This window comes from Melanostigma gelatinosum (genome assembly GCF_949748355.1).
Source record: "Melanostigma gelatinosum genome assembly, chromosome: 3".
Lineage (NCBI taxonomy): Eukaryota > Metazoa > Chordata > Actinopteri > Perciformes > Zoarcidae > Melanostigma > Melanostigma gelatinosum.
Window position 1 is genome coordinate 30512082 of NC_136636.1, and position 12554 is coordinate 30524635.

Consider the following 12554-nt stretch of genomic DNA (forward strand, 5'->3'; position numbering starts at 1 on the left):
CCCAGAGCTCATGTCCAACAGAATGACAAACAGAGGCCTATTATAGAGAATAGACAGATATGGCTGACTGATTTTTGAAGCACTCTAACTCCCATTCTTGAAACCGGATGTTAACGTGTTAGCATGTATCAGAGTAGCAGAGTAAGCAAGACGCTGCAATACGCTGTTTCCAGAGGACTGATGTTGTTGTTTGTGACGTTATTGAAGTCGTCTCATCTCGAAAGGGCAAAAACCAACTGAGAAGCCACAGACAGGACTAATCACAGCAATGCTAAACGAAGCTAGCGTAGCGTGCTAGCAGGAAATAGACAGAGACGGATCTACACAGCGCTAGTCGGAGTCTCTGTTCGACAGAAACTAAACTGTGTTTTTCATCGACCCACAAAGTCCACCTGAACCTGTTTGAGTGGACTCTAGCTTCATTTAAAACGTCCAGATTGTCTCCTGGTGTCATACGGAGCTAATGACGTTAGCATGCTAGCAGGAAATAGCCTAGCAACACAGCGCAGCAGTGAGCAGAGCAGAGCAGCAGTGAACATGGCTGTATGTAAGGACTGCAAAATGACTTATTCACGTCTGGAGGATTCCATCCGTAGCCTGAAATCTGAGCTCCAAAATAAGAACAAGCTCCTTGATGATCTTATGTCGGTGGCATCAACTCAGGCAAAACACATTTCCCACATCCAGTCATCTGCTCTCGGTGCCTCAGAGATCGGGTCACAGGCCGCAATATTGCAGACACCGAAGCAAAACTCTGCCGCTGAATACACCCAGTCGGAGGAACCCGGACTTGATGTGATTCCTCCCGGCCCCGGAGCAACGAATACGGCTGTGATATCGGTGACTGGTGCCAACACGCTGGAGCCCTTACCTCTCCAACTTAGTCCTCTCCACCCTAGTTTGATCCTCTCAAACCACTTCGGACCTCTTGGTGACGTGGCTCCGGTGCACCCGGCGGACACGGTCCGGCCTGCAAGTGACTTTGCTTCGGTGTCTGCTTCTGCAGTACCATCCTCACCTGTGGCTGCTGGAGACGCTGACGCTGTCTGTGACCCACCTGCTTTGCTTGACATGCGGTTCCAGTCCTCATCCTCTTCCTCCAGGATAAAACTTCTAAAAGAGGCAGTTTTGCGACGGTCCAGTGTTGTCCATTGTTTGTCGGCAGAGAAGGCACCCAGTGGGTCAAGTCCCACTTCCCGGTCCAAGCCAACAACTACCCGGACTGAAGCACCGCAGACCGGGCCACAAATACAACATTCGTTGCCCCTTCACCTCGGCCCTCAGTCCATTTGCCCGCTCTTCCCTCCTGCAACCCTCATTGTTGGTGACGCCGTGGTTAGAGACGTTCGCTTTTTTAACGCGGACACATGCTGCTTTCCCGGTTCGACTGTTCCAGTCATTCTGGCGAATCTCCAATCACTTCTGCCAAAGCTCCCCTCTTCAGTAAACAGACTCATCGTGCATGTTGGAACTAATGACACACAATGCCAGACAACACTCTGAACTGACAAAAAAGGACTTTAACCATCTTCTGGAGTTTCTTGGAAAATCAGGAAAGGAAGTGTTTCTATCTGGCCCCATTCCGACTCTTGGCCGCGGGACCGTTCGTTTTAGCAGGATCCGCACACTCAACACCTGGCTCAAGGCCGCTTGCAGGGCTCACAATGTGGGTTTAATCGATAACTTTAACTTGTTTTGGAATCGTCCCAGCCTCTACGCAAGAGACGGTTTACACTTGAACAAAACTGCCGCTGAAGTACTAACAGCCAATATTCAATACACTGTTCACTCCTATCCACATGATTGACTGTTTACACCTGGCACGCATGATCCTGGATCCCCTGTCCGCTGTCACTCTTCCTCTACGACAGGGGTGTCCAAACTTTTTTCACTGAGGGCCACATACAGAAAAATATACCAAGGGCTGGGCCACTCAGGTCCGATCGCCTCACCCCTAGTGTGTTAAAGTGAGCAAAATCAATCAAATTTGGTTCTCAATGTGCTTTTGTTCAGATTTAACAGAGATGTTTGCTCACGTATGTTGAGCCGAACAGACTCATTATTCAAATAGAAGGGAGTTGAGAACAGCTCGATGTCTCTCTCAATGAGAGAAACATATTGAAAGCCATGGCAGCTGGTGGAACATGTTCTAGGTAGGGCTGTGCCACATCCAATCAATTTCAGCAAACATCCCAGTATGATTTCATGCTAAATAAATGAAGGTATCAAACACGTATTGCTACTTTGCAGTTAAATATTTAACATTTATTCCAACATGAAAAAAAGCAGAAAATAACACTTTGACAAACATGTCAGGACATCTTATTTACAGCTGGTAGCTTCGCATGTACTGCTTCCCTTTCCTGCTAGTCTGCTGTCTGATTGTGAGGTCAGGCTGATCTGATATCAGCTCTGCAGTTTCTCCTCAAATAGATTCAGCTTGGGGCATTCTGCCCCAAGCTGAATCTATTTGAGGGCGCTGATTGGCTAAATTGTATGTCCCTCATTTATATCTTGAATCAGCAATTGGCAAAACTGCTTCACTGCTCTTTTGGGCCGTTTCTCCAGCGCCACAGAGCTGCTGAGACGTGCACACGCAGAGAGGACATGCAGGAAAAGCATATATTTACCGCAGATATCATATTTTACACATATTACTGGGTGATTCCATATTTCAAAAACACAAATATTGACAATTTGTACAGTTTATTATTGTTATTATTATTCATTTTATTTTATTTATTGTGGCTCAAGGGTGGCCCTATCGCCCTCTATTGACCAACCGCCACGTAAGCACTGACTGAGTTCTGTCATGAGAGACGTTATCACGGACACGTATTTCCCCCTTTTAGCAGAAAGGTTGGCCTTTGGAAAAGCACATTTGACTTCGGACTGCGTGGGGAAGTGCGCAACATTGAAGTTGCGTAGAGTGCCCTCGTGCTCGAATTATGTTGACAGTTTTCACAACCGTGTTCATCACATCGCCGAGCTGGACTGTGTTAGCACAGAGGGCTTCTTGGTGGGTGATACGCTGCATTTTAATAGCCTCACCTCCGCTCTCTTGCGCTCGCCTTTCATAGCTGGAGCCCTATCTGTTATAACTCCACACAGCTTGTCCCATCTTGTCAATTGCATCTGACACAGCTTCAAACACGTCCTTACCTGTTGTTGTGCTCTTTAGACTCCTAAAATCAAGCAGCTCCTAAAGCAGAAATGATCGTCAACTCCCCGCAAACAAATGAACAGCTGTGCGGTGTCTGTGGCATCTCTGCTCTCATCATATGCAATGGAGTAAAAAGCAAAAGCACGCGCTTTATCTGACACTTGATGGTTTAGGTTAGCTGACAAGTCTTCGATTCGCCGCACAACTGTGTTTCTGGACACGCTAACGTTGTTGAATTCCTGCATTTATTCCGGGCACATTATACTTGCGACTTTAGTGAGGCACTGTTTTATGAAGTCACCATCTGAGAAAGGTTTCCCGTGGCGGGCAATGAGTTGAGCTACCTCGTGGCTGCTATTGTGATTTTTTCTTGTGTTTTGTTTGCACGGAAAAAAATACTCTTATTGAGCTAACTGCCATTTAACTTTCTGTTCTCGCTCGGCACCAGTGTAGGACGTGTCATCATCCGGGGCTAAACGTTTCTTTGATTGCTCTTATTTTGTGGAAAAGCTGCCTTGTTCAACACAGTATCTCCACCTAGTGGTGAAACTAAGAAGTACAATACAGTCAAGCGCAAGTTTCAAGTGTGGGCCATATTACATTATATTTTTAGAAGTTGCTGCGGGCCAATTAAAAATGGACCGCGGGCCGTACTTGGCCCGCGGGCTGTAGTTTGGACACCCCTGCTCTACGATCATTCATCAGCCGCATTCATCCCCTACAAGCAACACTAGCTCCCCCTGGCGGCATGGAGGGTATCCTACTACTCTTTCCCTTGCCTCTACCGTAACCTCTACTCCAAGACCCATGAACATTCCCGTGAGAATCACAGTTTCGCGCTCACGCCCTAGTTATGGTCGGGTTTGAGGTGCTGCACGAGTGATCCGTCATGTTGCACATACCCCCAAAGCTTCCTGTGCTGATGACGACACAGTGTCTTCCCCTATCAAAATGTGTCTGATTAATGCACGCTGTATAACAAACAAGGCTCACATTTTAAATGACTTGTTCACAAGTCATAATTTAGCTTTTTTATTTCTGACCGAGACCTGGCAACGGAATATGGAATGCATCCATTTCAATGAACTCTGCCCTGTGGACTGTTCTCATGTTGGGACACCGCGTCTGACAGGCCGCGGTGGAGGTCTCGCCGTATTCTGGAAGAATCAGTTTTCCTGCCACTTGGGTAGCACAGAATCCTGTGCTACTTTTGAACTACAGCTGACAAAAGTGGGCCGGCGTTTTACTGTTTTTTAATTTACCGACCTCCAGGTCCTGCAGGTCAGTTTTTATCAGAGTTCACAGACTTTCTGACCTCTATTATCAAGCTAGACAAAGTGCTTCTGGTTGGTGATTTTAATCTGCATATCAATGATGCCACAGACTGTATAGCCACTGAGTTTCTCAATATTACTGAATCTTTTAATTTCACGCAACATGTTTCTGGCGCCACTCACAGGGGTGGTCACACCTTGGACCTTGTGTTCTCTCTGGGTCTTGATATTGATAATACCCGTTGTGAGGACCTACTGATCAGTGACCATAAATGTATTTTCTTTGATCTTTCTGTCAATGCTGACCCCTTGCTGATCAGTTCTCTATGCACTTCTGCTGTGATATTAACTCAAATCTCAATAATGTTGAACTCTCGATACAGTCTTTTAATGAACATTGCACCACTTTGCTGGATGAAGTGGCACCTCTTAAAGAAAGGACCAGGGCTGCCTACAACACTTCTCCGTGGATGACAGATGCTGTCTGCAGCCTGAGACGGAAGTGTCGCAGGACAGAGCGGCTCTGGAAAGCTACTGGGCTAGAAGTGCATCACTCATATCTCAAGGACCTCAGAGTTTCCTTTAATACTGGAGTAAAGGAAGCTAGAACTGCTTATTTTGCCAACTTAATCTCTTCCTCAAAGAGAAATCCCAAGATTTAGTTTGACACAATTAAGAGAATTGTTTCACCGTCTGTCTCTACATTACCATGCTGTTCTGTTGACGATTGCAACAAATTCCTTACCTATTTTATTGATAAGGTAACAGGTATTAGGTCTGGCATTCAGCCTGGGATCTGTTCATCTACATGTAGCTCCTCGCAATCTCCTGCTGTTCTGGACTCTTTCCAGCCTATCAGCCTTCAAGACCTGATGGACTTAATTAACAAAACAAAGCCATCATCTTGCCCTCTGGATATAATACCAACCTCCTGTTGAAGAAAGTTCTGCTAATTATTGGCCCTGCAGTAACATCTATTATCAATTCCTTATTGTCTACAGGAATTGTCCCTTCCTATTTCAAACATGCCACTATCCAGCCCATATTAAAGAAACCAAACTTAGATCCAGCTTTGCCCATGAACTACAGGCCCATATCAAAACTTCCTTTCCTGTCCAAAATTTAAGAGAAAGTAGTGGCCAAACAATTTACTGCTGCACTGGAGAGGCACAACATGTACGACAAGTTCCAGTCTGGGTTTCGCAGACAACACTCGACTGAAACCGCTCTCCTGAGGGTTTCAAATGACATTCTCATGTGTGCTGATGCAGGTGACTGCTCTGTGTTAGTTCTTCTGGACCTCAGTTCTGCATTTGACACTGTTGACCATAACATCCTGATTAAGAGGCTACGTGATTGGGTGGGCATATCTGGCATAGACTGGTTCACGTCTTACCTCAATGACAGAAGCTTCAATGTCTCTGTGGGTGACTTTGTGTCTGTTACCTCTCCACTGTCATGTGGCGTACCGCAGGGCTCGGTTCTGGGGCCTCTGTTATTTTCCCTTTATCTTTTGCCTTTGGGGCCGATTATAAAAAGTTATAATGTGTCCTATCATTTATATGCAGATGATATCCAACTCCATCTGTCATTCAAACCCAGCGAGGCATTCACATTAACTAGGCGCCTGGACTGTGTCAATGCCATCAGAGACTGGACGGCAGAAAACTGCTTACAACTCAACGACTCTAAGACGGAGGTCCTAGTTATTGCTCCAGAGGAGTTTGTCCCCATGATCAGGCAGATTATTAGTCCTCTCTCCTCTGCTGCCCATTGCAACCTGCACAATCTAGGGATTTTCTTTGATCGATCCATGCCGTTTGACCCCCATGTTAAGCAGCTGTCCAGGTCATGTTTCTTCCATCTAAGAAATATCAGTAAACTGAGATCTGTAGTATCAACACCTGATTTAGAGATGATCATACACACATTTATCTCTTCACGCATTGACTACTGTAACTCACTTTTCACATCACTCAGTGTATCTGCTCTTAACCGTCTGCAGGTCATCCAAAACGCTGCCGCCAGATTACTCACCAGGACAAATCGACGGTCTCACATCACCCCGTACTCCGATCTCTCCACTGGCTCCCTGTAGCATCTAGGATACACTTCAAAATTCTCACCATCACTTACAGAGCACTTCACGGTCAGGCTCCGACTTATGTAGCTGATCTACTTCGCCCCTATTCACCCGCCCGCACTCTCAGGTCAAACGCTCTAGGTCTTCTGTCAGTCCCACGCACACGATTTAAGACATGTGGTGACCGAGCCTTTGAGGCAGTGGCCCCGAGGCTCTGGAATGCTCTGCATGCAACTCTACGCCTCGCAGATACTGTGAATACTTTTAAGAACCAGCTCAAAACGCACCTTTCTAGGCTGGCGTTTGAGTAAAAACCCATGTCCTAGACCTGCTCTTAAAATGTTTTCATTTTTATTATCTTATTTTTATTTTTTATTTCATTTTATTCTGTGTATGTAATTTATTGACCCTAGGGTCACATTGTGGATTTTTATGTTTTAAAAATTTCTGCTGTTAAGCACTTTGTGATGTCATGTCTGTGAAAAGCGCTCTATAAAAAAATTTCATTCATTCATTCATGTCTGCCACAACACAAAGCTGGATTTATGTGGATTTCCTGCAGCCAGTTGACAGAAATAAACATGGTTTTCCAGCCAGAATCTTGTCTCACGTGTTGGTCGTTTCCCCTCTCTACGCCGACTGTACTAATAATACAGCTTGAACTTTTCAACAGTAACAAAAAAGACTGAATCCAGAGAAACAGGAAGTGTAATGATGAGATAATGAATGAGTGGCTACCATCGTCACTTTTATTGGTGCTTAATTATGGAAATAAGCATGCAAGTTATGAAGAGGCAAAGTGATTGTCACCGCGGTGATTCATGAAATGAAATGCTATCCAATCACTGTTGAGGGAACATACTTACACAAGCGTTTCTACAGCGTTACCCAAACGTCTCCTCACACTCAGCCTAATGCACAGGGTGCTGAGAGGTGGAGGGACCTACTGTACAATCAGCCCCAGCCTGATTATATGGACTGTAAAGTTGAATGAGGTTATGGATAAATGCTGTATATGATTAGAAGGGGCATGGAACACCATAAAATGCCTTGCACACCTGTCCTACATGCACAGCACAGTGCATAGAGCGTGCACATCTCATCTACACGGAGTGCACAGTCTCCAGCTGAGATACTGCTGTCTGACCAGCAGATGGCAGTGTGTCCTTCACTAAAGCCATTCTCCACACCGTGTGCTGACCTGTACATCTCAGGGTGAACAGGGTGATGGAGGTTTTGTTTTGAGGTGTGTGTGTGTGTGTGTGTGTGTGTGTGTGTGCGTGCGTGTGTGTGCGTGTGTGTGCTCGTGCGTGTGCGCGTGCGTGCGTGTGTATGCATGTGTGTGCATGTGTATGCGTGCGTGTGTGTGTGCGTGTGTGTTTGTGTGTGTGTGTGCGTGCGTGTGTGTATGCGTGCGTGTGCATGCGTGTGTGTGCATGTGTGTGCGTGTGTGTGTGTGCGTACGTGGGTTTCGAGGCCTCAGCCTGGTCTGTCTGCAGCTTGTGTCCTCCCTCCACCTCCATGGTGCAGTAAACAATCCTGTTTGGAGCCAACGACCTCAGACCCTGGACCTCCATGATGACCACCTGCAACACACACACACACACGCACGCACGCACGCACACACACACACACATTTTATACATAATAATGGAAAGAGGGAAATACAGCCACCATCTGTCGTTCTTCTTTCAGTGGAGCCGATCACACTGTTTGTGTCTTTATGCTGTCAGACGACTGCGTGAATGTTGATTACATTTGAGGGTCTGTTAGCTGAGCTTAGCATTTATTAGCCACAATTAAATCATTGTGTTCTACGTGTGCAGCTGTCTCTCATCACTGTATGGAATCATAAGACACGTCTGGCTGTCTTTTGAGTTCTCTGAGCTTCTTCCAGCAGCTGATCACATCCTCTCAGCTCAAAGACAGCAAACATCCAAAGGAAAGACATGCGGACGGGAGCACACTGATCTCTCTTCACAAACAGACGAGCATCTCCATCCGAGTGCAGGTGGACCTGTGTGATGTGGTGGCTGTCCTGAAACACTAAAAAGCCTTCAGAGAGCGAGTTGGTGGGCCGGCCTGGAGCTTCACCTCGCTGAGACCAAGCAGAGCATTTACCAGGTCAAACCACCTGATGGTGGATCCTAATGTTGTGTTGACAACTGAAAGAGGACGGAAGATAAGTGATTTAACCATGTGTGTGTGGGGGGGGGGCGCTCTCCTTTTGTTTTGAAAATACATGATTCATTAAATTCATTGTTCGTTTCAATGTGAACAACAAGCAAAACAAAACAACGCAGACAGGAATATGATCTTTGTGTTGCTGTTCGAGTGCGACTTGCTCAAAGTGCACACGGTGCTGATGCTGTGCGTCTATTCCTGCTGTTACGGTACGTAAGGCACGAGTTGCGTTTCTTCAACTTAAAACACAACAATTTTCCGAGGAACACCTTCCAAAATAAATGAGAAAAACAACATGACAAAGAAAAGGAGAGAAAATGAACTGGTGGGTGAATACATGCACGTTTTAAAGATCCCTCATCCCTCCTTCCATTGAACACTCATCCCTTTACTGCCACTGCTAACGCTCTGCTTTACCTGATGCTGATTGTCCTCGTGATATTCAAACCTTTGAAATGATGCCTGTTCATTTGACGTTTTTTATTTATGTGGATTCTTCAGCACATTTAGATACAAAAATCACCAACCTCATTACGTACACTCTGGATTATCTTCAATGGACGAGCATAGAAATACATACTGCACCTGACGGGCTGCTGGCGCTGAGATGTTATGAGTTTGACATATCCTGCATCATATAACTTCTGCTTTTAATGAAAACTCTTGGGATCAACTGAGCAGACAGTATGTGTCATTATTAGCAGAATAAGATGATTCTTTTGATGATGCTTGCCATTGTGGAGCTCCTGAACTTAAGAGAAACTACGTAGACGAAGGTTTTGTAAATAATAAATGCATCCGGCCTGTTTACCTCCGATTTACACACTTTGGGAAGTTATGGTTTCCTAGTTTAAAAAGTTTGCATCTGGTCTTCAAACTAGAAAACGGATGACTCAGCACTATGTCATCATAACAACTGCAGGTAGAGCGAGCGAGTGAGTGCAATCAATGTCCAGAGTAACTATTTCTTTCAGTCAGCAGAAGAGTTGTGTTTAGTTGTGTCTTCAGAGCTGCTCAGCCTCGTCTGTCTGCCTCCACCTCAGCTACTCAGGAACAGCACAAGACATCTGAAGTGACCACACATAGTCAATCATCTGCAGCAAAGCAACGTCTTCATCAACATTCATCAATCTCAACCCAACGCTCACTTTCAAATCTTGCAGATTGATGAAGGCTTGTCTGCTCTCTCAGGACTCTGCACTAGTCGCTTCCATACCTTTGTCCAGTGGGTTCATGTGGATATACTGGATGAGAGTAGCGTCCTGGAACTGAAGCCTGTCTGTAGTAAAGTCTACTGACCCCCAACGACAGAAGCAGGTGCTGCAGGCTTGTTCATTGAACAAAAGGTAGGACTTCTCCCAGCTCACTCACGTTATAAGTCTATCGTCTCGAAGAGATGGAGAAGTGCTAGAAACCATCAACAGGGAGGCAGTCAACTAATCATGGTGCTGCTGGACTGTTGTGCTCCACGGATCCTTGTGCAGGATGAACAGGTATTGGTGGTAAGGAGATACTGGCCCCGTCTCCTGTACAACATGACCTGTCTGCCAATTAAGCTGAGGTTCAAACAGTCCGTCAGTCAGTAGGAGTCCTGAGGGACGTCTCCTCTCATTAGCAGCTCCAGACGCTAGTCCTGAGAACCCACCGGGGTTCATGGGATACAAAAGCACTGCAGGTGGATTAATATGACAGTAGAATCAGAACAGAGCTTTATTTGCGGCTCTACTCCAGGCAGCAGGAGGATGTCTCTGTCTGTCTAAACCTGCAGCTTCCCTGGACCATCCTGACAGTCAATGCCTTGCTTAAGGGCGCTTATGTTACCCAAGTGTAGCAATAGTAGAAATGTTTTCTGAGCGCCACATCGCTATGTGGAGGTTTTGACCACAAGCACTAACTCTCCTTTCCCAATATGAAATATGATGCAATGCTATCACGAGTCACCACTAGCTAGTGAGCCAGAAGGCTAACTACGGGACTGAGCGATGACTTCTAGCAGTAGCTGGTACTGGCCCACTATGTTTATAACTGCTAGCTTCTCATTTTCATGGGTGTGACTTTTTGAGATATGACCTATGATAATTAAAGACTATCTTCCTATTCTCTCAGGGAACTGTGAGTAACACCAGAAATACTCAAATACATGTTCTGCTCCCGAGAGGATGAATGCTCATCCAAACTATGAGTCAACAGATCAACGCAGGAGTTTACCAGAGAGCCACATCCTGACATGTGTCCTCTATCTGCTACTACACCAACATTGTTCATAAGTGAAGTCCACCCACCTCCAGGGTGAAGGACAGCACCACGTCAGACTTGGACAGCGTGTTCTCGTCCTCCTGGCCCATGTCCATGATGGAGGCGTTGTGACCTCGCTTCAGCTTCTGCAGCTTGAACTCTCCTCCCTTGGACACTGGCATGCTCTCCAGGTTGGCCATCAGCAGGTTGACCGAGGACCGCAGCTCCTCGATGAACATGGCCTCCATCTCTCTGGAGGCAAACCTGGGGAACCTTCCACCGTACTGACCAAAGCAGGAAGGCAGACAGTGAGTGAATGAGCAGAACATCCTGCTAGAACAGCACCAGCTGTAACATCTGTGACATGAGTTTAGAGTATACATGAAAATGAATATCAGTTTATCATAAAACAAATGGAATACTGGAGAACTACAACTTCAAGCACACTGTGAGACCCACGGGATCGCCCTCATCCGGCCCGACATTACTGTCTCTGAGAGGCTGTACGCTCACATTCAATCTAGTTATGATACAATAGACAGTATATTGCTCTATATTGCTATGATCTAAAACTAGAAGACCCAATGCATGCACTGGCACCAACCATGTGGTACTAGCTTGTTGAGAAGGAGGCTAAATAATGAGGGAGGTTGAATGAAGATGGTTCTGTGGAACCCACGAGTCACACGCATAGACATCAAATGTAGCTCAAGCGCAAGTTCAATCAGGAAGACACTCACTAGTAATCTCTGTCTTTCCTCTCCTTGTAAGTACTCTATCAGCTGATTGGGGGCGTGCACTTGTAAGTAACCAACCAGATTCGGCACACCGGGTCCTCAAGCCAATCATATCGGTGCTGTCAATCTTTAAATAGTGTTCTCCTCTCTGCTGCTGTCAGGTGTCATTGCAGCTAAGCAGATGCAAAGCGATACTATTTCCCTTACATTTTAAACAACTAGTTGTGCGTAACTGAGACAATGACGGATTCCGACTTTGATCGTTTCAGGAAGAGTCGGGTCTCAACATCGTGTTTAGCCGGAGCCGGCATTCAGCCCGCCAGGTGGCCGGCGCAGGAGCACTCGCCCAGCGCGGCGCAGCGGCTCCCCTCAGACGAGCAAGAAGCCCTCCTGGCTCAGCTAGTAGTTTGTGGTGGTATCCTAGTAAGTCTAACAGTTACTCGCGATCAGTCGATCCAGCGCTGGGCTCATCCGAGCTCCGCAGGCGGCGTCCCGTACTCTCTCCACCAGCACTCCTGGCCTCCATTGCAGACAAAGCCGTCATTTCCACCGGGTAGCTCCATCCGCTCCATCGATACTGGTCTTCAATCTCTGGTAAACGATGCAGCTTCTGTTATACTGTTAACAGCGGCGCCACCAGCCGCCAGGGTAAATCAGCTCCACGGGACAGTTCAAGGCAACGCAAGGCAAGTTTATTTGTATATCACATTTCAACAACAAGATAATTCAAAGTGCTTCACATAAATAAAACCATTAAAAGCATCAAAACGCAAGGCAAAAGAAAAGGAGATTTAAAAACAATTAAAAAAAAACAGTGTAAGAAATAAAATGCAGTAGTAAAATGCAGAAATGCAGGTAATTGATTAATATATGAATTG

At 46.1% G+C, this 12554-nt stretch overlaps 1 protein-coding gene across 5 annotated transcripts in view; it reads right to left on the reverse strand.

The window, feature by feature from the left end:
• Positions 1-12554, reverse strand: part of cadpsa (Ca2+-dependent activator protein for secretion a) — a gene marked incomplete at its 5' end in the record, with an annotated part of 257936 nt that overhangs the window by 156158 nt on the left and 89224 nt on the right. For all 5 annotated transcript variants that reach the window (XM_079265777.1, XM_079265776.1, XM_079265774.1 and 2 more), the window contains 2 exons: positions 7985-8106; positions 10987-11220. In XM_079265777.1, the coding sequence (XP_079121903.1) occupies positions 7985-8106; positions 10987-11220 (356 nt within the window). The remainder of the gene's footprint in view (positions 1-7984; positions 8107-10986; positions 11221-12554) is intronic.